This window comes from Mastigoproctus giganteus, chromosome 9, assembly GCF_048544385.1.
Source record: "Mastigoproctus giganteus isolate SK-2022 chromosome 9, ASM4854438v1, whole genome shotgun sequence".
Taxonomy (NCBI): domain Eukaryota; kingdom Metazoa; phylum Arthropoda; class Arachnida; order Uropygi; family Thelyphonidae; genus Mastigoproctus; species Mastigoproctus giganteus.
The window spans coordinates 61,347,095-61,374,037 of record NC_143583.1 but is presented as its reverse complement, the minus strand read 5'-3'; the positions used below and the strand labels follow the sequence as shown (position 1 = coordinate 61,374,037).

Below are 26,943 nucleotides of genomic sequence, written 5' to 3'. Positions count from 1 at the left end.
CTGCTCAGAGAACTTCATATCTGCCTGCACAACCACCCCCAAGTCCCTTTCATTCTCTACCACTGTCAGTGTAGTACCACAGAGTTGATACGTTGCTCTGGGGTTGCTGTTTCCCATGTGTAGTACTTTACATTTGTCAATGTTAAACTTCATTTGCCACCTCTCAGCCCATCTGCTCAACCTTTCCAGATACTGTTGCAGCAGCATAGTGTCAGTAGTGTCCTTGACAACCCTGCCAACCTTTGTATCGTCTGCAAACTTGTACATTAAGCCCGATATACCATCATCAATATCATTTATAAATACAGAAAACAATAATGGACCCAACACTGAGCCCTGAGGGACTCCACTAATAACATCAGTCCACGATGAGCAGTGTCCATTGATTACCACTCTCTGTCTTCTCCCCCTCAACCATCCCTTTATCCATAGCAGCAATTTGCCTCCAATGTCACACTGCTCCAATTTGTGTAGCAGTCTTCCATGTGCAACAGTATCAAAAGCCTTTCTAAGATCCAAGTATATAATATCAAAGTTATTCCCTGCATCCAGTTCTTTTGTGACTGCATCATAGTATCCAATCAAGTTGGTCAGGCAAGACTTCCCCTTAACAAAACCATGCTGTGTCTGAGCTATAACTGAAGTCTTGTCTAAATGATCCTGCAGTGCTTCTTTAACCAGTGCCTCCATTAATTTTCCTGGAACAGAAGTTAAGCTCACAGGTCTATAGTTACTTGTGTCAGCCTTTGATCCTCCTTTGTGAATTGGGGTCACATTTGCACATTTCCAGTCTATTGGTACCTCCCCTGAGTCCAAGGAAGCTCTCATAATTATGGCTAAGGGTTTGCTTACTTCCTTTGTTGCCTCCTTTAATATAACTGGATAGATCCCATCCACCCCAGGTGCCTTTCTTGTGTTTATCTTCAACAGTTTCTCCTCCACTTTACTCCCAGTTATTTCAAGATTCTGTAGCTTACTGCTAGAGTTGAATACACCTCTGGCATTCCCCTCGCTGAATAACTCCTCATGTGTGAATGTCGATGCAAAATATTCATTTAGTTTGTTAGCTACCTGAGCAGAATCATCAAAACTTGACCCATCAATATCAAGTGGACCAATCTGATTCATCCCCTTCCTTCTAGAGTTTACATAAGTAAAGAACTCTTTGCTGTTTTTCTTTGCATCCCTTGCCAAGGATTCCTCGTAATCCGCCTTCGCCTGCCTAACCTCCTTTGTAACTTGGTTGCATATCAACTTGTATCTATCATAGGCTTCTGTGTCATGTGTTAATTTGTATGTATCCCATGCATTTTTCTTCTCTGCCATATGCCTCATTAGTTAATCTGACATCCATTTTGGCCTAAACCTTGAACAATATTTCTTAGTTGGTATGTAAAGCCTAGTAGCTTCCAAGATAAGTTCTTTGAATGCTTCCCATTTTGAATTTGCTGTTGGTAACATCATCAGTTGGTCCCACTGTATAGAATTTAAATACTGTCTCAGTCCATCGTAGTCGCCTTTACGGAAGCAATAACCCTTCCCTTTACCCCTAATGGTAGTTACCTCTTTGAGTAAATCCCACTTCAGCACACTGTGATCACTGCCACCTAGTGGTTCATTTATCTGCAGATTCTTAATGCATGAAGAATCACTGCTGATAATCAAATCAAGAGTATTACTCCCTCTAGTTGTCTCCCGAACATGCTGATGTAGAAAACAATCATCCAATAAATCCACAAAAGCCCTGCTAGTGTGTGAGTAACCAGCCCCCAAATTCCAGTCAATATCTGGGAAATTAAAATCTCCCATTATAAGACACTCTGATGTACTGGCCCACTCTATTTCCCTGTACAGTTCCTTATTATACTCATCAGAGTCATTAGGCCTATAGCACACTCCTACTCTCAATTTTGATCTCCCAGTGATTATGTCACACCAAACTGACTCCACACTGCACTGTCCAGCGATGTCGACTGGCTTCACTTCCTTGGTTTTTATGTGTTTCTTAACTAATAGCATAACCCCTCCCCCCTTCCTATCCTGTCTATCCTTTCTGTAGACGTTGTACTCCCCAAATTGCAGTTCTGCATCCCTTATATCTGTGTGACACCACGTCTCTGATATCCCAACAATATCTGCCTTCGATGTTTTGAGCAATACCTCAAATTCATCAAATTTATTTACTAAACTCCTAGCATTGGTGTACACGCAAGTATACCTGCACCTGTTTCTATTCTTAGCTACCCTAACACAACCCATGTGTTTACTTGTACCGCAATGGCTCCCAGCAGTCTCTGAAATACCATGCACCTTGTTTTTCAGGCTTCTGCTCATTACATAAGCTCATACACTTGCTTTCTTGCATCACGTGCCACTACTACTACTACTATTAGTCCATGAAGAGCAGTGTCCATTGATAACCACTCTGTCTTCTCCCACTCAACCGTACTTTTATCCATTGTAGCAACTTGCCCTTAATGCCATACTGCTCCAATTTGTATAGTAGGCTTCCATGTGCTGCACTGTCAAAAGCTTTCCTAAAATCCAAGTATATGATATGAAAATTATTCTTTGCATCCAGTTCCTTTGTGACCACATCATAGTATCCAATCAGATTTGTCAGACAAGACTTCCCCTTAACAAACCCATGCTGTGTCTAAACTATAACTGCAGTCTTGTCTAGATGATCCTGCATCACTTCCTTAACAAGTGACTCCATTATTTTCCCTGGAACAGAAGTTAGACTAACAGATCTGTAATTACCCATATCACCTTTTGTGAGTTTTGGCATTTGCACATCTCCAGTCCATGGGGACCTCCCCTGAGTCCAAGGAAGCTTTCATAATTATGGCGAAAGGTTTGCTTACTTCCTTTGCTGCTTCCTTTAATATAACTGGACTTTTCAAAAGGGAAGTTATATATTGTGTTAGAGTTTGAAGAAAGGTTATATAATGATTGAGTAAATGATGGTAAGTATTCTAATATTACTTTTGGAGTAGATAAAAGATTAGTACATTGTTCAGTTGTAAAAGGAGCTCACGAGATAGAATTCAATATGATATAACTCTAAAGCTGCAAGCTATCCTGCTGGTATAATTAAAAAACCAACATCTGGCTATTGATTGAAGAATCAATAGCCAGATGTTATAACTGAATGAGGAGACAGATGATTAGCTGAAATAATTTAGCAGAGATAGATAGGATGTCTATCTCTCTGCTTGAATAGCCAAAGGCTTTACCATGGAGGAAGTAGGGCTTTTGATGAGAGCAAGATTGAGCTTAGTTTTTTCGATTGAGTTAAATTTTTGGCATCAATAGCTTTGGCAACGTTATGGAGGATATAAAACTGATCTTTGATGTGCTAAGTAATTTTTTTTCATCATTATATTCATGTGAGAATTCTATGACTTGCACTCTTTGGCCACAAAATAGGTATTTAGAACAAGATGATCGTGTGATTTCTGAAAATAGACTGGAAAAGAAATGGTTTAATTGTGAAATTAAACCATTTCTTAATTGTGAAAAAACAAGTAATTGATGGGGTTTATCCAATTGTGGACAGAACAGACTTTAAGTGATTCTTGTCTAACTTTAAAAACTGGAAAGACTTAAGTGCCTTCCTTGTAGAGTTTTCTAATTTTACTTGTTGCACATAAATATATTAGTGGTATTTTAAGTTCAGTATAATTTCCTTGAATTTAAAGTTCAGAGATGACTTGTTATCACATAGCTTTATTCTACAAAGCTGGTCTTATCAGATAATGCTTTTATCATCACACATATGTTACATGTGATATGCCACTGTTAATGAGTGCTTCACATTCATTACTATGATAAGAGAAAAAAAGTAACTGGATTTTTAAAAGGCAGTAGTAGCCATTACTGTATGGTAATTTAGATTTTAATCTAAATATTTACAGTTTAGCAGGAGTTTTAAATTAAATTCCATCAGTGTTTTCATAAGTGAACATTTTGCAGTCAGTGGCATTTACCAGTGTATCATGTTAATGTCACTAACGTAAAGTGAATTGACGTTTTAAATTAGAATGGTTTGAATTCATCCTGCTTATAAAGCGGGTGGTTGCTAGTTTTCTGTTATCTTTTATGAATAAGATTGGTAATTAAAAATTTGAAAACTCAAAAACATTATTAGAGATTGGACCAAAACCCTTTGTTATCATTTAGGTAGTAGTAGTAGTGGCATGTGATGCAAGAAAGCAAGTGTATGAGCTTATGCAGCATCAGCCAAAAAAAAAAAAAAAAAAATCACACCATTCCTTCCAAATGCCTGTCCAGTTCCTCCTTAAATTTATTCAACCTATCAACTTCCACAACAACAGATGGAAATTTGTTCCAGCAATTAACCACCCGTTGGCTAAAGACAAATTTCCGCACATCTATTCTACATCTGTCCTTTCTTAATTTGAATTTATGCCCCCTTAGGTTCGTAATCTGAACAAGTGGAAGGATCCCATCAGAATTCAGCGTGCTCAACCCATTCAAGGCCTTATACACCTCAATCAGATCACCACACAGGTACCTAGTCTCCAGCCACTGCAATTTGCAGAACTTAAGCCTCTTGTTCAATTGTACATTAATACACTGCTATGAAGATTTCTCATAGCAACCACTAGTCAGTGCTATGGAATGCTACACTACTTTTATGAAAGTGTTTGTCACTTGTAACTCTTAAACAGAAACCAAACCTAAACATGATTTTATCAGTAGTATTAAAGGAGTCTGTAGTATACGCCCGGGTACCAACAATGATCACCTGGTCTGACATAGTAAGTGATTGAACACTCTCACATTCATGTGTGCGCCCTCCCAGCAATCTGAGCATGCACTGCTTATTTAGTTTATTCCATTTCTAACATTTTATGTTATGTTTACATTTTTGTGTGTACTTGCTGAGGAAGGAGTTCGTTACCCCAAAAGCTTCTTTACCATATTAAAATTCATTTAGTTACCGTATCCACTGGCTCTACTGTATTCTTCTTTTGCAAATGATTTTATCAGACTGTTTTTGCTGTGTTGGTCTAAGTTATTGCTAAAATATGTGATTCTTATGTTAAATGTTGTACTTATGGTTTTAAATGCCAGATTGTCTATGAATACATTATTCACTTGCAACTGATTCTAAATGTTACGTGGGAGACTTGAAGTTCTGATATTTGTATAGGAAGCTTACTTTAGGTGACTACAATTGTTTTTCACTACTATCTAAAAGAGTTTAAATCTTTATTTACCGAAATGAATTACTCTCAATCTTGTATATATTGTTTTATTGATAATATATACAGTACTTTAGTGTTTTGATACCAAGAGAATCTGTGTTATTTTTAATTAAATTTTGCAGTACAGAAGATTAATACCAAATGATACTCCAATGGTATCAGAACCTGTAATATGAAAGTATGGAAAAGTAAGACTTAGCCTAAACATTAAATTAATTAGGAAAAAACAAAGTAAAATAAATACCTTTTCATGTTATCTTATGTTAAAAGGGGCACAGTATGTATATTTTGTCTCTCATGTTTAGAATTTTATGAATGAAAACATTATTTTACTTTCTTTTTCAGATAGATTTATGTTAATGCAAAAAAAAAAAAAAAAAAAACCACATCATCACCTCATCAAAATACAGTTATATCAAAGGAAGCAACAGGTCTATTTTGGTACTCAGGACTGTCTATTGTAATGGTTGCATTCCTGGGCTCAGTTGAAGTTATGGATAATTGGAAGATTATGCAAGTGCAGCTCTGATTTACAAAGGTTGTTCTCCAAGGTTAAAATGGGTATTTATAGACTTGTAACTTTAACTTCTATTGCTGGAAAAATTATAGCAACACAGCACATTAAGTTAAGAAAGGATAATAATTGAAAACTACTTGTGATAAAATTTGTCTTTAGCCAAAGAGAAATTGACTATCGAAATCATTTCTCACATGGTCTTGTGGAAGAGGTAAGTTTATTTAAATTTAAAGGAGGACTGAATCAGTAGAAAGATATCTTTATTCAAGAACGGTATCTTTTTAACTTTGTGGTGCAAGAAAAGGTTAATGAATGAATTTTTGAGAATATGATTATATAGAGGATATGAATAGCAGTATAATATTGGGAAATCCATTTCCAGCAATTTCAAACAGAGTATGGCTTCTAAAAGTGCAAGGGATGGAGCATCCTACACTGTTTATTGCTCCTCATATTCTTATATCAGAAAGAACACTTTTGTCTGTATTCTTTCATAATTTCTTCTTGTAGGATGTTGGACATTTAGGGTTCTCCCCTCCTCTTCCTTGGCTGGGAACCTTTGTTCATTGCACCATTTTGCTACATGTATACTATGCCTGTGGATTGGATAAATGTTTAAATAAAATAAGTAAAAGAAATGAATGTAGGATATGTAGATTACATTTATTAGGTTTTATTTTATTTATATTGTATATATTTTTTTATGACTGATGCTTCATAAACTTTTGCTTTCTTACTTTATTTTGCCAATATTAATTATTCTTCACTTCATTTCTTCATTCATTTTTCAGTATTTTATATTAGTGCACCAAGTTTCATTGGAGAACAGGATTCTTTTCCAATGCTTGTTAATCGTGACATCTCAGATATGAGCTTTAGCTCATCCACAGCTGCAGCAAATTCACATCATTCATATACCAGCCTTCTGTCTTCCAAGGTAAGATTGTGCCTAGCAATATTTTGATTATATATAACGTATAATAGTAATACACATAAGGATTTAATGATAAAGTTTTAATACAATTTTTTTTTGTTTATCTGAATTACCATCATATGAGAGAACAGTTACTGCAGACAAGTACTGTTTTTTTTTTTTTTTTTTTTTTTTGATACTTAAATGTGTTGTATTATTTCTGTTTTATTATTTCTGGAATTAATGAAAACACATACTTTAGTTACCTACATAATAAAACCATTTAATTTACAAGATAGCAACATAAGTGTACTGTTTTAATGTGTGGCCTCTGTGGAGTATGTATGTAGATCTACATTTTTAATATGTACAGATGGTCTTTAATTTTTTTTCATATGTGCTGCCATCTCTTTTTTGTGGTTAACTAATCATAGACATAGTTCATAATAGATGGCAGCACAAAATGGCTTTGAAAATTATGGGAGAAGATTGCATCTGTTGACCTTATTTGTCTGATTCAGGCTTACAGAAGTCAAAATTGAAGAATTTCTATGAAATTCATATCCAGAATATCATTAAACCAAATCAAGTAATATATAAATAGGTGTAGAAAATGTTATATCATCAAAAAAAAAGGTAATGATAGATTTTATTGACTAATTTTTTTACGAATTAGTTATAAATTTTTTATGAATTATTTGACAAATATTTTATTTCAAATTCTGATTTGATTTTTGACAATTATTTTGCTCTAGTGTGTGGACAATAAAATAAAAATAAGAACTACTTTATTATAGAGAATGTATTTACAAAATTCCAGAAAAAATCCACTCCACAGAGCTCTCCTTTACAAAAATTCACAGTGAAGTACCTGCCCACATATAGCAAACTAACTACTGAAATGCTTAAATAACAGTTTTGGATTTTGACAATGACGGTAATTATGATAATGATCATCATTGTCATCCAAATATGTTATACCCACTGGGCCTATAACTCACTAGTCACTATAATAGACAAATTAGTTCTTCTGGACTATCAGCCTTCTATACACCATGGCCCAGGTGCCAAACGATTCTGTGATCAAGTGACCCTGCTCTGAATTATTGCTCTTTCTTGAAGTAGAAATCATTTCCTTATTTAAAGTATTTTTTAACACACAATTAGTTAATCTATAGTAAAGAAATTAACTTTCCTAGATTAAGAAGGAAAGCAACCTTCTCTTTTTCTTTTCTTTTCTTGTATATATATATCCTAATTACTAACCTCCTAGTGCTAGGTCACAGGGTGGCACTGCACTTGCCTCCACTTGGCAGGGCTTGTAACCCGGAGGGAAAAGCTCTCCCTTCCAGGTTGAAATGGAGCGAACTGACTCCAGTACCCAGAAATCCACTGTGTTCATGGATCCAAATATCACTGATCCAAGATATGATGAATCTAGTTCTCTTAGAGATTCAGGCAGTTCTCGCTTTATGAGTTTTCGCTTTACGAGTTTTTTTTTCCCAAGTATCAAGTATCAACAAAATCAAAAATATGAACATTAATTGCAAAAAATAAATGTTAAACATTCATAAATACCACATTCCAAACCATGTGTATAGCTATACAATACTGTACAGTGTACCCCGCTTTACGATATTAATCAGTTCCAGAGACACCATCGTATCGTTAAAATATCTTAATGTGAAACCAATAACACATTGTTTTTTGGAAATTCGTTTCAAGATCTCGGAAGTTGAAATTTTCGCTGTATAACTAAGCTATTTATCTCTCTAAAATGTCATTTTTAAGATTATGAGCGGGACCTTAAGACCATATAAAAGGTCGTGAGCGTGGTTTGTAAATTATATTAGTTACCAATTCAAATCATTGAAATGCACTACACTTTCATCGTTATCATATGTTCCGTTATAAGAATCAATTTTGAGCACCTTTGTGATACTTTTCTAAAGCACATTTCTGGACGTCACGACCATAAAACAATAAAAACAATTTTCACTTTCTGGTTTATTGGGCTTTTCTGTTACTGCAAGCAGTTATAAACTGGTAGTAAGCTCGATCTTCTTGCACTTGCGAAAATACCAATAGCTGGAATCGTGTGGTTTTTTACGTTATTATGGTGAAATTTGTTTCCCCTTTACTGAAATCTTCAATCGTATAAAAAACATAAATAAATTTTCAGAATCTTCTCTTCATTCCTTTTTTTTTTTTTTTTTTTTCCACCCCATCCCATTCACCCCAGATCATCTAGATCAGGCAGTGAGCAAGATCATCTAGCTCACTGCCAGTGTTTACTTCATCTATGGCATTCCCCTTCCTGAATAACTCCTCATGTGTGAATGTAGATACAAAATATTGATTTAGTTTGTTAGCTACCTGAGCAGGATCATGAACAGTTGAACCATCGATATCAAGTGGACCAATCTGATTCATCCCCTTCCTTCTAGAGTTTACATAAGTAAAGAACTCCTTGCTGTTTTTCTTTGCATCCCTTGCCAAAGATTTCTCGTAATCTGCCTTCGCCTGCCTAACCTCCTTTGTGACCTGATTACAGACTAGCTTATATCTGCCATAGGCTTCTGAGTCGCTTGATAATTTATATGCATCCCATGCATTTTTCTTCTCTGTTACGAGTCTCATTAGTTCATTAGATAACCATTTAGGCCTAAACCTTGAACAATATTTCTTAATAGGTATGAAACTTTTAGTAGCATCCACGATTAATTCCTTGAATGCTTCCCACTTAGAATTTACTGTTGGTAACATCGTCAGTTGATCCCACTGTACAGAATTTAAAAACTGTCGGAGACCACTGTACTCACCTTTACGGAAGCAAAAACCCTTTCCTTTACCCGTGATGGTAATTAAATCTTTAAGTAAATCCCACATCAGTACACTGTGATCACTGCCACCTAGTGGTTCCTTTATCTGCAAATTCTTAATACACGAATGAGGCATGCTCCTAATCTTTATTTTTTTTTTCCAGTGCTTATGTCACACCAAACTGACCCAACATTGCACTGGTCACTTCTCTGCATTGCAGTGACCATCCATATCAACTGGGTGCCCTTCCTTAGATTCTGTGTGCTTCTTAAACAAAAGCATAAACCCCACTTGTCCCCTCCATCCTTTCTGTACACATTGTGCTCACAATATTCAAAGGTGCCTCCGTAGTGAGGTGGGATGGAGCAGCAGTGCGTAGCACATGCTTCTTGATTAGACCGGGGTTCGAGCCCGTCGCCACTAAATACGGAAGATGCAGAAAGGTCAGGGAATGACCACCGCATATCAATGCTCCTAAAAAAAAAAAACAAAAATAACAAACAAATAACAATATTCAAATTCTGCATCCCTTTGTCTGAGTGGCACATGTTTCCAGTATCCCTACATCTACATTTGATGACTTTAACCAATATTTCAGATTCATCAAATTTGTTTGTTATACTCCTAGCATTAGTGTACAAGCAAATTTATGTTCACCTGTTTTTGTTCTTAGTAATCCTAACACAGCTTATGTATTTGCTTGTCTCATGGGGACCCCAGCAGGCCTTGCAATTTCCAACGTTTTGCTTTCACAGCTGCTGCCTGTCCCAGTAGAAGTCCTGCAAGTAATTACTTTCACATCTGCCTGTTGCTGCAGTCTATTAGTGTGTATCCCCCCCAAAGCTACAGTTTTCTCACCCACCTATCACTGCCTTGATAGCATCAACAAATATTCTTGCATCCACCTCTATTTAAGGGCATCCCTTCCTCTAAAAACATGAACTCCTGTCAACAAGCAGAGATCATTCTGTGAAAAATTCTACCCTGCAAGCCTTGCACTGTCTCTCACCATTTTCCTGTACCGGCTAAGTAAATATTGAGATCTTCTATTCTTAATATTATTAGTACTAATGTACCAGTATCAACTTTTGTGCCCTTAAAAGGTCATAGCTACTCTGTCATTAACTTTTGCACCTGATAGACATACCTTGCTCCTGTCTCACCTACCCTTTTTACATTATATATTTTCTGTTTCTCAGACTGCAGAGTTACTGAGAATAGCTACTTCCTATAACACCAGAGATATCTGTCATTGAGGATGTCCTTGTTCTGTCTGATACTCAAGCATGGGCTCTAGCATTGAGTTGTGTAGCTGAGTGCTTGAAGAGTCCCTCATTTCAATTTATTCTAGAGCAGTGTTATTCAACCGGGGGTATGCGAAAGCTCCCCGCGGGGTACACGTGAGATTAACAAGAAACAAAAATATTTTGGAACAATTGAAAAATATTTTTTACTTAACCATATTCTGTAGTAATTACACTATTGCCATTACTAAGCTAAGTGTTGATTCATCAGAATTGATGATTTATTCGATTTTTTACTTAAGCGTGTTTTGTATTGTTGTATATATACTATTGCAATTTAAGTGATGATTCATCCGAAGTGTCGAGTATGGCAAAATCCGATTATACACACATTCCATTTTTGGATTAATTAAATTTGATTAAAAATTTTGACATTCTGATTGAGATGATATATATTTTCGAAAAATATATAAAAAATGATTTTTTAAGACTTTATGGAGATAAAAATTAATGAAATACATGATTAGATTATCTAATAAAAAAACTAATTTATCTCTATATTTATTTATTGGTATTAAGAAATGAGAAAATGATTATATTTTCAAATATATATTGATGCTTTATAATTAAATTTTCTTTTTAATTATTGTTAATTTAGTGGTTAAAAAAAATTAACTGCTGGCTTCAACAAAATAAGCTCAACAATCTCACTGAGTTTTTAATATTTGTTATTTATAATGAGAATAAATGTTTGTATTTCTTTTAAACACTGTTTTTGTAGAAGCGATATTATAATGTGAATAAATGTCTGTATTTCGATAATTTGTTGTGCAACACAAAATGTGCAAATTTTCACACATCTGTCTTGCAACCATCCTTCCTCAATTTGAATTATGCTCCTTCATGTGTGTAGTCTAAGCAGGAGGAAGGATTCCATCAGCATTGAGCTTTCTCAGTTGATTCAAAGTCTTACAAGGCACCTACAAGGATATCCTTGTAGGTGCCTAATCTCTAGGTACTGCAGCTTTTCCAACAGATCCATGTCCTTCTTAAAATGAGAACCATCTTAAGTACTGCATACAGACTTCTATGCAGTACTCAAAATCTGGCCTGCCCATTGCCTTATACAACAGGATAGTCACCTCCTTAGGCCTACTGGAAAAATTCCTGTATATCATTGGCAAAAATCCCATAAACTTCCTGACAGCCTGTCTGCACTTGCTCAGAGAACTCATCTGACTGCACAATTACCCTCCAAGACTTCTTTATTCTCCACTACCCTGTGCGGTACTTCACAGTTGATATGTTAAACTGGGACTGCTGCTGCCCATAAAAAGTACCTTGCATTTGTCAGTTTTAAACTTCAGTTGCCACTTCTCAACTCATTTGCCTAACTTGTCTAGATATTGTTGCAGTAGCATACACTGATTACTCTGATTAACCACCCTGACAACCTTTGTATCATCTGCAAACTTAAGACATTGTCTGCTGTGCCTTCATCAATATCATTAATAAATAGCATTAGCATTAGCAGTGGCATTTGATGCAAGAAAGCAAGCTTATGCAGCATCAGCAAAAAAAAATTAAAATAAATAAAATAAAATAAAAATAAATAAATAAAAATAACCACTTCCACTTCACCCCTCTGTTCGTTCGAAATACCTGTCCAGCTGAGCCTTAAACTTATTTAGGCTATCAACTTCCACGACAAGGGATGGAAGTCTGTTCCACCAACCAACCACCCGCTGGCTAAAGGCAAATTTCCTCACGTCTATCCTACATCTGTCTTTCCTCAATTTGAATTTATGCCCTCTCAGGTGATTTTTCTGAGCAAGAGGAAGAATCCCATCAGCATTGAGCATGCTCAAACCATTCAAGGCTTTATACACCTCAATCAGATCACCTCGCTGGTGCCTAGTCTCCAGACACTGTAATTTGCAAAACTTAAGCCTTTCTTCGTAAGAGCACCCCTTTGTTCCATTCACCAATCTTGTTGCCCTTCTCTGTACTCGTTCCAGCATCCCTACATCCTTCTTGAAATGAGGCCTCCAGACCTGTATACAGTACTCTAGGTGTGGCCTGACCATTGCCTTATACAAGGGAATAATCACCTCCTTATCCCTGCTAGAAAAATTCCTATATATCATCGACAATACACCATGAGCTACTCTTGCTGCCCGTCTGCACTGCTCAGAAAACTTCATATCTGCCTGCACAACCATCCCCAGGTCCCTTTCGTTCTCTACCACTGTCAGTGTAGTACCACAGAGCTGATATGTTGCTCTGGGGTTGCTGTTTCCCATATGTAGTACTTTACATTTGTCAATGTTAAATTTCATTTGCCACCTCTCAGCCCATCTGCTCAACCTTTCCAGATCCTGTTGCAGTAGCATAGTGTCAGTAGTGTCCTTGACAACCCTGCCAACCTTCGTATTGTCTGCAAACTTGGACATTAAGCTTGATATACCATCATCAATATCATTTATAAATACAGAAAACAATAATGGACCCAATACTGAACCCTGAGGGACTCCACTAATAACATTAGTCCACGATGAGCAGTGTCCATTGATTACCCCTCTCTGTTTTCTCCCCCTCAACCACCCCTTTATCCATAGCAGCAATTTGCCTCCAAAATATAAAAAACAATGAGTCCAGAATTTTACTCTTTGGGACTCTGCTAACAACATTAGTCCACGAAGAGAGCAGTGCACATTTATAACTACTGTCCATCTTCTCCCACTCAACCATACCTTTATCTATAGCATTAACTTCCTCTTGTGAAATATAAGTATAGGATGTCAAAATTGCATTTCTGTCTAGATGGTCCTGCATTACTTCTTTAATCAGTGACTCCATTATTTTCCTTGAAAAAGAAGTCATGCCAAGAAGTCTCTAATACTCCCGTCACGCTTTGATCTCCCTTTGTGAATTGAAGATACATCTGCACATCTTCAGTCCATAGGGATCATCTCTGAATCTGAAGGTGCTCTCATTATTATGGCTAAATATGGATATGGTGCTCTCGTTATTATGGCTTTTGCTGCCTCCTTTAATATAATTGGATAGATCCCATCCACCCTAGGTACCTTTTTTATGTTTAGTTTTGAAATAGCTTAAGAGTTTACAATTCCTGAATTTCTTGACAGTAGAGGTAAGTGCAATGGGACATTAAATGGAAAAACAATAATGAGACAATAATTAAAGAAAAGTAGAATTTTAGTAAACTGGTTTTGTCTTTAGCAAAGAATGCAATGGAACCTTCAAGTATAACATAGGTGGGAGTATAGATGAACAGAAGTTGGGGTCAATAGCTTTGGCAAGAGACCAAAATGTTCAACTGCCATTTAGACATGAAGCAAGCTTTTTACTATTCAAACCCTATTCAAAATTCTAATTGGATTGATTAATAACTGTTGTACAATTGCGATAGGCTTTAGTGTAGAGAGAAGCTGGATACAAGCCAATTGCAATATGCTTGCATTCTTATCTTAGACAATTTTAGCACATTTGTTGGAAAACCAGGGTTTTTGTATATTGAAGTGCAGTATAAAGGAATTCTCTGCAAGAATAATTTCATAATCTCAGCAGACTTTGAAATTGTAATCTTTAAAATATGGTCCATCAAAGGGGAAGAAGAATATAAATCGTGCAGATCATCCATTTTTGCATTCATATAATGCCAAACAACACATGATCTTTCAGCATGGTCTGTGCTTGCTAATAGGAAAGACTGCTTCTACAGGGATGGAATACACTTAAATAGAAAGGGTGCAAGAGTATTTTCTGATCCTATCGAGGCAGTGTTAGGTGGGTTGGCAAACTGCTAGCTTGTGGGGGGGGATTCACAGAATAAGAGATTAATGGTAGCTGTAGGCTGAGGCAAAAGTGATTCTTGCACTTCTATTGTAATGAGCAGCAGCCTAGAGAGCAAGTTGCTGAGGATTTCAAGAGCTGCTGAAAGTCATCATGGAACAAGTAAATACATGGGCTGTGTTAGGATAACTAAGAGTAAGAACAGGTGCATGTATACTTGTATGTACACCAGTGTTAGAAGTATAGTAAATAAATTTGATAAATTTGAAGTGTTGATCAAGGCATCAAAGGAGATATTGTTGGGATATCAGAGACATGGTGTCGCACAGATATAAGCAGTGCAGAAATGGAATTTGGGGAGTACAATGTGTGCAGAAAGGATAGACAGGGTAGGAAGGGAGGGGGGGTTATGCTGTTGTTAAGAAACACATAAAATCTAAGGAAGTGCATCCAGTTGACATGGGTGGACAGTGCAATGTTGAATCAGTTTGGTGTGACATAAACACTGGGAAAGGGAAAATGAGAGTAAGAATGTGACTCTGATGAGTACAAGGAAAGTTGTGCAGAGAAATAGTGGGCCAGTAAATAAGAATGTCTTGTAATGGGGGATTTTAACTTTCCAGATATTGACTGAAACTTGTGAGTTGGTCACTCACACGCTAGCAAGATGTTTGTGGATTTATTGGAGGATTGTTTTCTACAGCAACATGTTTGAGGGGCAACCAGAGGGAATAATACTCTGGATCTGATTATCAGCAGTGATTATTCATGCATTAAAAATTTGCAGATAAAGGAACCACTTGGTGACAGTGATCACAGTCTACTGATGTGGGATTTACTTAAAGATGTAACTACCATCTAGGTTAAAGGGAAGGGTTTTTGCTTTCATAAAGGTGAGTACAGTGGTCTCAGACAGTTTTTAAATTCTATACAGTGGTATCAACTGATGATATTACCACTGGTGAATTCTAAATGGGAAGCCTTCAGGGACTTAATCCTGAAGGCTACTAGTCTTTTCATATCAACTGAGAAATATCGTTCAAGGTTCAGGCCTAAATGGATGCCAGATGAATTAATGAGGCTCGTGGCAGAGAAGAAAAATGCATGGAATGCATATAAATTATCATGTGACACAGAAGCCTACGGCAGATATAAGCTAGTCTGTAGTCAGGTCACAAAGGAGGTTAGGCAGGCAAAGTCTTTGACAAAGGATGCAACAAAAAACAGCAAAGTGTTCTTTATTTAAGTAAACTCTAGAAGGAAACTGATGAATTGGATTGGTCCACTTAACATAAAATGGTTGACTATTGATGATCCTGATAAACTGAATTAGTATTTTGCTTCTACATTCATACATGAGGAGTTATTTAAGGATGGGAATGCCAGAAGTTTATCAAACTCTAACAGGGAGCTGAGTGATTTTGTAATAACTGAGAGCAAAGTGGAGGAGAAATTGTTGAAGTTAAACAGAAAAAAGGCATCTGGGGGTGGATGGAATCTGTCCAGTTATGTTGAAGGAGGCAATAAGGGAAGTTAGTAAATCCTTAGCCATAATTAAGAGAGCATCCTTAGATTCAGGGGAGGAGTGGAGAAGTGCAAATATATCCCCAATTCACAAACGGGGTTCAGAGGGTGATACAAATAATTATAGACCCGTTAGTTTAACTTCTGTTCCGGGGAATATAATGGAGACACTGGTTAAAGAGGTAATACAGGATCACCTAGACAAGACTACAGTAGTAGTTCAGACACAGCATGGGTTTTTTAGGGGGAAATCTTGTCTGACCAATTTGATTGGATACTATGATGTGGTCACAAAGGAACTAGATGAAAAAAATAATTTTGATATCATATACTTGGATTTCAGGAAAGCTTTTGATACTGTTGCACATGGACGACTGCTGTACAAATTGGAGCGGTATGGCATTAAGGATAAGTTGCTGCAGTGGATAAGGGGATGGTTGAGTGGGAGATGGCGGAGAGTGGTAATAAATGGAGACTTCGGAGGTAAGAACAGTGCCATGACTTGCCAAACGTTTGGTAATACACTCCCTATCCACCCAGCCTGTAGGCAAGTTATCACCATTTTTAATTCAAAGGTATTTGGAATCCATTGCTAGATTACCAAAAATGGTGAAACAATTGCAATTGGGAGACTTCCTGATCAAAACATCTTCCTCTAAACATTCTGAATGGCTGCTAAAAACAAAGACGTTTGGCAGGCTGCCAGTATCCATCACTCCCCACAACACCTTGTTCATCTAAAGGTGTTATCACAGAGTGGAACCTACTTACAGTCTCTGAGGAAGAACTAGTTCAAGAACTTAGCAGTCAAAAAGTGATCAATATGAAACGAATAATGACAAAAAAAGATGGAAATCTCAGCTAAGGTAAAGAAAGCCTGCACGAGAAGCATGCAAAAGTTCAATGAAATTTACCAGTACTTTTCCATAACGGCATTTGTATTGTTGCTCGCTCGGTAAACAGACAGCGGGTGTTATCAGTCTGGAGTAGAAACCCTCCCAAAGTGGAGGGGGGGTAACCAGACCTTTTTTCTTTAGAATCACTAATTGAATCATGAACAGTCATATTGGAAGTACTGGCTTTGTAAAAAAAGGTTCGTAACGTAGGTTCACTGGTAAAGTTTTTCAAAGTTTGCCGTGGTTCTTGTGTGGGCTTCCTTTGCCTTTTTTTTTTTTTTCTTAATAAACAATTTATCCACTAGTCCACCTGTGATTCTAAAGAAACAAGGTCAGGTTACCCCCTCCACTTTGGGAGGGTTTCAATCTCTCGTGGTATTCAATTTCTACTCCTGACCGATAACACCCACTGTCTGTTTACCGAGCGAACAACAATACAAATGCCATTACGGCCCTTTTGCCCGTAAATTTCATCGAACTTTTACATGCTTCTCGTGCAGGCTTTCTTTACCTTCGCCGAAATCTTATTTCTACTAGATCCATCATCTTAACATTTAGCACTCCAGAATTGCCATCCACAGTAAAAGCTAGCTATTTAAACTGCTGAATGAATTTGCTTTTAAATCACAAACCCACTGCTTTAAATGCCATAAATATGGGCGCTCTCAGCAAGCATGCAGAGGGGATGCCATCTGTTCCATTTGCCCCAACTGCAAAGGAATCCATCCTGCTTTTTCCAAATCATGTGGAAAACTGGAAAAATAAATCCAAAATTGAATATAAAGTCACATATCCTGAGGCATGCAAACAGATTATGTCGACCATGCCTAGTCGATCCTGTGCTTCTCACACCCAGAGCTATTTGTCAACTGCAGTTCAAACGGATGTCAATTCTGCCCAGCATTTCTCTTGCTGGTACCTCTGTAGCCAGGTGGGAAGGAGCAGCAGTGCATAGCACATGCTTCTTGATTAGACTGGGGTTCGAGCCCGTCACCACCAAATATGGAGGATGTGGAAAGGTCAAGGGAATGACCACTGCATATTCCCGGAGCAATATGGCCTTAGTTGCTAATGCTCCTAAAAACCAAATAACAAACAACAACAACAAACTTCTCTTGCTAACTGGGTTAAAAGAACCCTTTCAACATCTGTAAAAGATCACTCCTAAAACTAAAACAAGTGAAGCCACTAACACTCCAATCAGTATTCCTACCGATATTCCAATGTTATAGAAAAATTGAAAACTGCTAAAGAATCTAAGAAAACTGAAGCACCCACTAACAGTATGGAAGTGGATGAACACCAATGTTATGAGGAACCCATCTTGGAACTTCATGCCCACGACACAATAGATACTGGGCACCCCATATTTCCAAAAACAGTCAGATGAATCTCCCTCAACTAAGCTGAAATAATGCAAATCATACAATGGAACTGCAGAGGACTAAGAAGCCATTCAGATGACTTGAAGGATTTACTCACCCAATTTAATCCCATAGGCGTATGCCTACAGGAAACATTCCTGTCACCGAAGATCTTGCCAAAATGCTCAAATTATATCATGTACAGACTAGATAGAAGTTCAGAATCTCCTGTACATGGAGGAATAGCTATTCTTATTAATTCAAATATTCCTTTGAGGCTCATCCAGTTATGAACCTCCCTAGAAGCTGTGGCAGCTTTTATTGAAGTTGGTATTTTCGTTACCCTTGTTTCTATTTACATTCCACCATCTCTGCTGTTTAGCTTTTTAAAATTAATAAACGTTTTTGCTCGTATATAAAATTTACATTTTATTGTGATTTTCTATTGATTTATCTTTTATACCTTTTATACATTTGTTATATATTTTGACATAGTGACCTAACTCATTAGGTCACTGAAAGTTTAAAATTTTTTATATATGACCTGGTCTTGGTGCATTATAGCCTTAGTTGCTAATGCGCCAATAAAATCAAAACCAACCAACCAACCAACCAACCATCTCTGCTGTTTCCTTACTCAGAACTGGACAATCTCCTTACACAACTCTCAACACGAATTTGCTTCCTCGTTGATTTTAATGGCCACCATTCATTGTGAGGATCCACTACAATGGATGCAAGAGGCAAATTGATTGAAGAGTTTTTTTTTAAAAACAATGATCTAAATTTACTGAACTCTGGATCTCCCACATACCACCTACCTACAGGATCCACTTCTGTAATTGACTTGTTTGTTTACCATCCATTTTTCCAGTCTGACATGGTTGGTGTTAACCGATCCATTTAATAGCAATCGTTTTCTGATTGTTTTCACATTACAAACAGGGGTAACTGTAAATCCTGATCAACGATCCACTTGGAAGTTTAGAAAGGCGAACTGGAATGGCTGTTCTGCCCAAATATGTCTAGACAGACTATGTTCAAAAACAATCTATTAATTATGTAACTGCATATATAACCAATCAGATTCTGACAGCATCTGACTTATATTCCAAAATCCAAGGCATATCGCACCGGAATCACTGCTGAAATACAGATTGCCTTCATGACAAACAGGAGAAAACCGTGGATGGAATATTTCCGAAAGTATCCTACCACAACTAACTTAATTTCTTATAAGAGATTTAAAGCAAGCAAGGCAAATTATACGAAAAGTGAAATGTGATCCTCAAGCATGTGATCCCCAAGGACACCGACACCCAGCTAATCTGGAGAAGGATACAGGCCTTAAATGGCAAATTTGCTTGGCTGCCCTCTCCAGTACATCATTGGAAAGGGAAAGATATGTCTATTCCTGAAGAAGTTGCTAATGCACTAGTAAAATTGGTTGCGACAATTGCTGTTTCTTACTCCTATGCATCTGCCTTCCAAAACATATATTTAGCCGCTTTATTGACTAATTGTTATATTAAATTATTTTCTATAAGTAGCTTGTAGACCTAGTCAAGATCCTTAGTTTATTCTGAATTGAGACAGCACGATTTTGGAAGTTAATTAATACTTAAGTGTCCATAGATTTACCGTTAGTAACTTGCCACCATTGTTATATGATACAACGTTATATCCCTTATAAGATAGCATTAGCTTAGTATAACATATAATATTATAAATTAATCAGAAAATTTATTAATCTTGTTAAACTTCATTGTCAATTAAATTGTACTTTTTAACTAAATACATATAACAACTTAGATTTTACAAACGTAACATTATTAATTAATACATAACTTCATATGGAAGTTATATAACGAAACTCGGAGATAATACTCGATACTGAAAATATTTTTACTGAAAAAAAATATATAGATATATAGTGTTATAACTGCATTGGGATACAAGTTTAGGGTTATAATTTTGTACTGAAATTGAAATTTTGGCGAAATTGAATCGAAATCATGACTCAGACTAGAGCAGCAAAGCAGAAGGCTCAAGCTAATGGGAGTGCTGTAGTTCACCGGAGAACTGAGGGGGGCACAGTTGCCCTCTGAATCACAGACTTTTAAAATGCACTGCTTCCTTGATGTTTATGGAGCAATCAGGCACGGGACATGATATTGCCAAGGGGAATCTTTGTGTGTGCGCGATGTAAGGAGTGTGAGGAAATCAGGCAACAACTCAGCATTGTTATGAGCCTATATGAGAGCTTGAAGTACAGGGTAGATGCCCTCGAAGGATCTAAATTCAGAGGCCCATCAAGCTCTCAGCTGCCCACATCAATGACAGAACTTGCACTTGATCATCATGCAACACAGTGGCAACCCCCAAGGCAGAATGCGCTAGTCCCACAGAAACTAGTAGTAGTTGGTGACTCTATTGTCAGGGAAACGGGGAACATGGTATGTAAAAAAGGGTAGGTGGAACAGGACCAGGGTATGTCTGCCAGGAGCAAAGGTTGATGCCGTTGTAGAGCGGATATCCTCTTTTAAGGGCACAAAAGGTGATATTGACATTAATGTTGATACTAATGATATTAAGAGTAGGAGACTGGTGGAAGAACTACTTACCAAGTACAAGTCACTGTTAAAAAAAAAGCCGCAAATTAGGGTTGAATTTGAAAGTGTCTGCAATTCTGTCCAGACACAATAGGAGGGAGTATATGATGAGAGCCTTGTCGATCAGTTTGGCGCTGGAAAGATTGTGCAAGGCTCAAGGGATAGAATTTTTTTCAGCTTGGTCTGTGCTTGTTAACAGGAGAGACTGCTTCTACAGGGATGGGATACACTGAAATAGAAAGGGTGCAAGAATATTTGCTGATGCTATCGAGGCAGTGTTAGGTGGGTCGGAAAACTGCTAGCTTGGGAGGATACAAGGACTAATAGATTAACAGTAGCCACTGGCAGAGTTGAAAGCGATTCTTGCACTGCTTCTATTGGGATGACCAGCAGCCTGGAAAACAAGATGCAGGGTATTTCAGAGACTGCTGGGAGTCACTGCGGTACAAGTAAACACATAGGTTGTGTTAGGGTAGCTAAGAATAAGAACAAGTGCATGTATACTTGCGTATACACCAATGCTAGGAGTTTGGTAAATAAATTTGATGAATTTGAGGTATTGCTCAAAATTTCAAAGGCAGATATTGTTGGGATATCAGAGACGTGGTGTCACAGAGATATATAAGGAATGCAGAACTGGAATTTGGGGAGTACGATGTGTACAGAAAGGATAGACAGGATAGGAAGGGAGAAGGGGTTATGCTTAAGATGTGTACAGAAAGGATAGACAGGATAGAAAGGGAGAAGGGGTTATGCTAATAGTTAAGAAACACAAAATCCAAGGAAGTGAAGCCAGTCAACACTGCACTGTCGCTGGACAGTGCAGTGTCGAGTCAGTTTGGTCTGACATCAGCATTGGGAGATCAAAATTGAGAGTAGGAGTGTGTTATAGCCCTAATGACTGTGATGAGTATAATAAGAAACTGTACAGGGAAATAGCTGGCCAGTAAATCAGAGAGTCTTATAATAGGGGATTTTAATTTTCCGGTTATTGACTGGAATTTGTTGGTTGGTCACTCGCACACTAGCAAGGCTTTTGTGGATTTATTGGATGATTGTTTTCTACATCAGCATGTTCGGGAGGCAACTACAGAGGGTAAGAGTCTTTATCTGATTATCAGTAGTGATTCTTCATGCATTAAGAATCTGCAGATAAAGGAACGACTAGGTGGCATTGTGCTGAAGTGGGATTTGTTGTTTTTGTTTGTTTATTTAGTTTTTAGGAGCATTAGCAACTAAGGCCATATTGCTCCGGGGATATGCAGTGGTCATTCCCTGACCTTTCCGCATCCTCTGTATTTGGTGGTCACGGGCTTGAACCCCCGTCTAATCAAGAAGCGTGTGCTACGCACTGCTGCTCCTGCCCACCTGGCTATGGAGGCGGCCGGAGTGGGATTTACTCAAAGAGGTAACTACCATCAGGGGTAAAGAGAAGGGTTTTTGCTTTCCTAAAGGCGACTATGGTGGTCTGTGAGAGTATTTAAATTCTATATGGTGGGACCAACTGATGATGTTACCAACAGCAAATTCAAAATGGGAAGCATTCAAAGAATTTATCTTGGAAACTACTAGGCTTTACATACCAACTAAGAAATATTGTTCAATGTTTAGGCCTAAATGGATGTCAGATGAACTAATGAGATATATGGCAAAGAACAGAAATGCATGGGATACATATAAATTAATGGGTAACATGGAAGCCTATGATAGATATAAGCTGTCTGTAACCAAGTCACAAAGGAGATTAAGCAGGCAAAGGCAGATTTTGAGAAATGATTGGCAAAGCAGGCAAAGAAAAACCGCAAAGAGTTCTTTACCTATGCAAACTCTAGAAGGAAAGGGATGAATCAGATTGGTCCACTGGATATTGATGGTTCAACTGTTGATCCTGCTCAGGTGGCTAACAAACTAAATTAATATTTTGCATCTACATTCGCACATGAGGAGTTATTGAGGAAGGGGAATGCCTGAGGTGTATTCAACTCTGTCAGTAAGCTAGATAATCTTGTAATAACTGAGATTAATGTGGAGGAGAAATTGTTGAAGATAAACATAAGAAAGGCACCTGGGGTGGATGGAATCTATCCAGTGATATTAAAGGAGGCGGCAAAGGAAGTAAACAAACCTTTAGCCATAATTATGAGAGCTTCCTTGGATTCAGGGGAGGTACCCATAGACTGGAGATGTGCAAATGTGACCCCAATTCACAAAGGAGGATCAAAGGGTGACACAAGTAATTATAGATCTGTTAGTTTAACTTCTGTTCCAGGAAAATTAATGGAGGCACTAGTTAAAGAAGCACTGCAAGATCATCTAGACAAGACTTCAGTTATAGCTTGGACACAGCATGATTTTGTTAAGGGAAAGTCTTGCCTGACCAATTTGATTGGATACTATGATGTGGTCACAGGGAATAAATTTGATATCATATATTTGGATCTTAGAAAGGCTTTAGATACTGTTGCATATGGAAGACTGCTGCACAAATTGGAGCAGTGTGGCATTGGAGGCAAATTGCTGCTATGGATAAAGGGACGGTTGATTGGGAGAAGACAGAGTGGTAATCAATGGACACTGCTCATCACGAGCTAATGTTATTAGTGGAGTCTCTCAGAGTTCAGTGTTGGGTCCATTGTTGTTTTCTGTATTTATAAATGATATTGATGATGGTAAAAAAAAGTAAAAAGTAAAGTGCAGCCATTATCAACCCACTGCAGGGTGGAAGCCTCCTCAACAATTCATGCTGAGGGAAATGGACCATAATCTGCCACGCTGGTCCAGTGCGGGTTGGCAGATCGACCGTATTCAGCAGTCAGGGGCTTGAACCCCGGTCTACTCAAAGAGCGTGTACTACTGCACTCCCGCTCCTGCCCACTCGGCTACGGAGGCCATCTTGATGATGGTATATCAAACTTAATATCCAAGTTTTTAGATGATATGAAGGTTGGCAGAGTTGTTAAGGACACTAACGACAGTACACTGCTGCAACAGGATCTAGAAAAGTTGAGCAGATGGACTGAGAGGTGGCAAATGAAGTTTATCGTTGACAAATATAAAGTACTACATATGGGAAGCAGTAACCCCAGAGTAACGTATCAACTCTGTGGTACTACACTGACAGTGGTAGAGAATGTGGGGGTAATTTTGCAGCCAGATATGGAGTTTTCTGAGCAGTGCAGATGGTCTGCAAGAGTAGCTCATGGTATACAGGAATTTTTCTAGCAGGGATAAGGAGGTGATTATCCCCTTGTATAAGGCAGTCGTCAGGCTAAACCTTGAGTACTGTATACATGTCTGGAGGCCTCATTTAAGAATAATGTATAGTTATTGGAATGAGTACAGAGAAGGGCAACAAGATTAATGAATGGAACAAAGGGTTGCTCTTACGAAGAAAGGCTTAATTTTTGCAAATTACAGTGTCTGGAGAATAGGCAGTTGCGAGGTAATCTAATTGAGATGTATAAAGCCTTGAATAGTTTGAGCATGCCCAATCTTTTACATTAAAAGAACTCAAAGAATCATTAAAAAATCATCCAATAGTGCAGCAGGCCCAGATTGTATTCATTACATTATGCCGAAGCTGTTAATTGAAAAGGACTTTCTTACTTTGTTGATATTCTACAATTGAATTTTCTATGAAAATGATTATCCTTCTTCCTGGCACCATTCTTTTATTATTGTCATACCAATACCAGGAAAAGATTCTACTCTGGTTCAAAATTATAGGCCCACATCTCATAAGTTTCTTGGGTAAAATTTTCAAAAGGATGGTCCACACAAAGCTCACTTACATCCTCAAGTCACAGAATCTCCTGCCAGATAATCAGTATGGCTTTCGAAAAAATAAATCAACCCTAGACGTGCTCATCAAAGCCTTATCTCATATCCACTATGCCTTTGTCAGGAAAGAACATCTAGTCAACTTAGATCTTGAAAATGCATTTGACACTACATAGAGTCATGGTATTCTTATGGATCTTTACCATCTGGGATTTAGGAGCCATTTTCCCGAAATGATTAAGAATTTCCTTCAATTGCACACTTTTCAGGTCCGGTATAAAAGTATACTCTCTGCTCACATTCAGGAAGGAGTCCCGCAAGGATTGATACTTAGTTCAACACTTTTTGCAGTTAGAGTAAGCAACATGACACATAATATCCCAAAAACTGTCGAAACTTATATGTATGCAGACGATCTTACAATTTCCTCTCAGTCTCAAAGTATCAATACCATTGAACGCCAACTCCAACTTGCCATAATCAAAATTGAATTATGGACTTTAAGTACACGATCCTTCATTATATCATCCTAGGAAAACATTACTGCTCCAATACACTGCTAAAATCCAGCCTTCTATCGCATCCCAGTTGGGAGTATCTTTATAATACTTAGTGGGATTTGTTCTATGAGAGCAAAACAAAAGAAAATAGACCTGTTTCACTCAGGATTAAAGAGCTTGTTCGGAATTGGAATATTGATTTAAGTGAAATTTTTAGGACACAACAGCTCCTCTTCCACCTTGGACATACGTTTCCGTCTCTTACGATGTACACTTTCTTCAGTTAGGGAAAAATACCATACTACCTTGTAATATCAGGCATATCAGTATAAAATCTATACTGACGGATCGAAAACTGCCAGTACTATTGGTGCTGCTGCAGCTTTTCCTTCATTTACTGCTACAGCCTTACTACCATTAGCCTGCAGCATCTTCACTGTTGAATTATATGCTATCAAGTTAACACTTGGTAAAATTATTGAGCTAGCCATCTCACCTGCCATAATTTACACAGACTCCCTCAGTACTGTGTCTGCCATAAGAAAGAATTTCTCATCTTTCCATCCTATCTTGAAATACATTCATTCCCAGTTCTTCTTCTTCTTTGGTCCTTAGCTGGCAGCTGGAGGAGGCAGTTGGCCACGCAACCAGTATGCTGCTGTAGGTGCCGCAGGGTTTCGGACTTGCTCTGTGATGTTCTTCCATACTTTACGATCCATGGCGTCAGTCCTGGCCTGGTTAAGGTCGAGACGTCGGCTCTTCAAGTCATTTTCCACTTGCTTGGCCCACGTTTTCCTAGGCGCGGTCCGTTGGATGCTCCATTGGGTGGGTCTTTGTCTCCAAAGGAGTGTGGATGGTATTCTGTTTGTGCCCATTCTACATACGTGGCCAAACCATCTAAGCCTTCGCTTCTGGATTTGGTCGGCAATGGTTGGTTGCTGTTGGCATCTGGTGCGGATGGCATCATTAGTGATGCGGTCACGAAGTGAGATGTCCAAAATCTGCCGCAGGCATCGCATTTGGAATACCTCAAGTTTGTTTAAATCTAGCTTGAGACAAATCCATGTTTCTGATCCGTAAAGGAGAATGGGCAGGATCAAAGTCCGGAAGAGTCGGATTTTAGTCTTTGAGGAAATGTTGGTCCTCTTCCACAGACACCATTTAAGCGAGGCGAACGCAGTGGCCGCCTGTCCAATTCTGCTGTGGATTTCCATGGTGGATGCAACTTTCTTCTCCTGGACCAGCGACCCAAGGTATTTAAAGTCCTGCACTTGCTCGATCTGGACGCCTTCGAGATAGATGGTGGCTTGCGACCCATCTGTTGTGTAGGGCCTTTGTCTTATCAGCATTGATCTTCAAACCGTATGGCCGGGCAATGCAGGCAATGTCGTAGAGGATGTCCGTGGCTTCAGAGTCGTTACCAGCAAAGATAGCACTATCATCGGCAAACATCAGGTCAGTCACATAGTGATCCTTGTCATATTGTATGCCCCGTCTGTTTCTGAATGCTTGCCTCATAATGGCGTCGACCACGATGTTGAAAAGCAACGGGGAGGCTACATCCCCTTGGCGGACTCCAGTTTGGATGGTAAATTCCTCAGATAAATCGTTCTGGATGCGCACCTGGCTGGTTAAACCATTGTATGCAGTTTGGAGGAGTGTGATGACTTTTCGAGGTACATGTTCGACCTCTAGTAGTTTCCATAAGGCAGGCCGA

At 38.1% G+C, this 26,943-nt stretch overlaps 1 protein-coding gene across 1 annotated transcript in view; it reads left to right on the top strand.

The window, feature by feature from the left end:
* Positions 1-26,943, top strand: part of LOC150080280 (uncharacterized) — a 328,384-nt gene that overhangs the window by 56,620 nt on the left and 244,821 nt on the right. Inside the window, exon 3 of the mRNA XM_090380675.1 lies at positions 6,546-6,691. Coding sequence (XP_090236801.1) covers positions 6,546-6,691 — 146 coding nt within the window. The remainder of the gene's footprint in view (positions 1-6,545; positions 6,692-26,943) is intronic.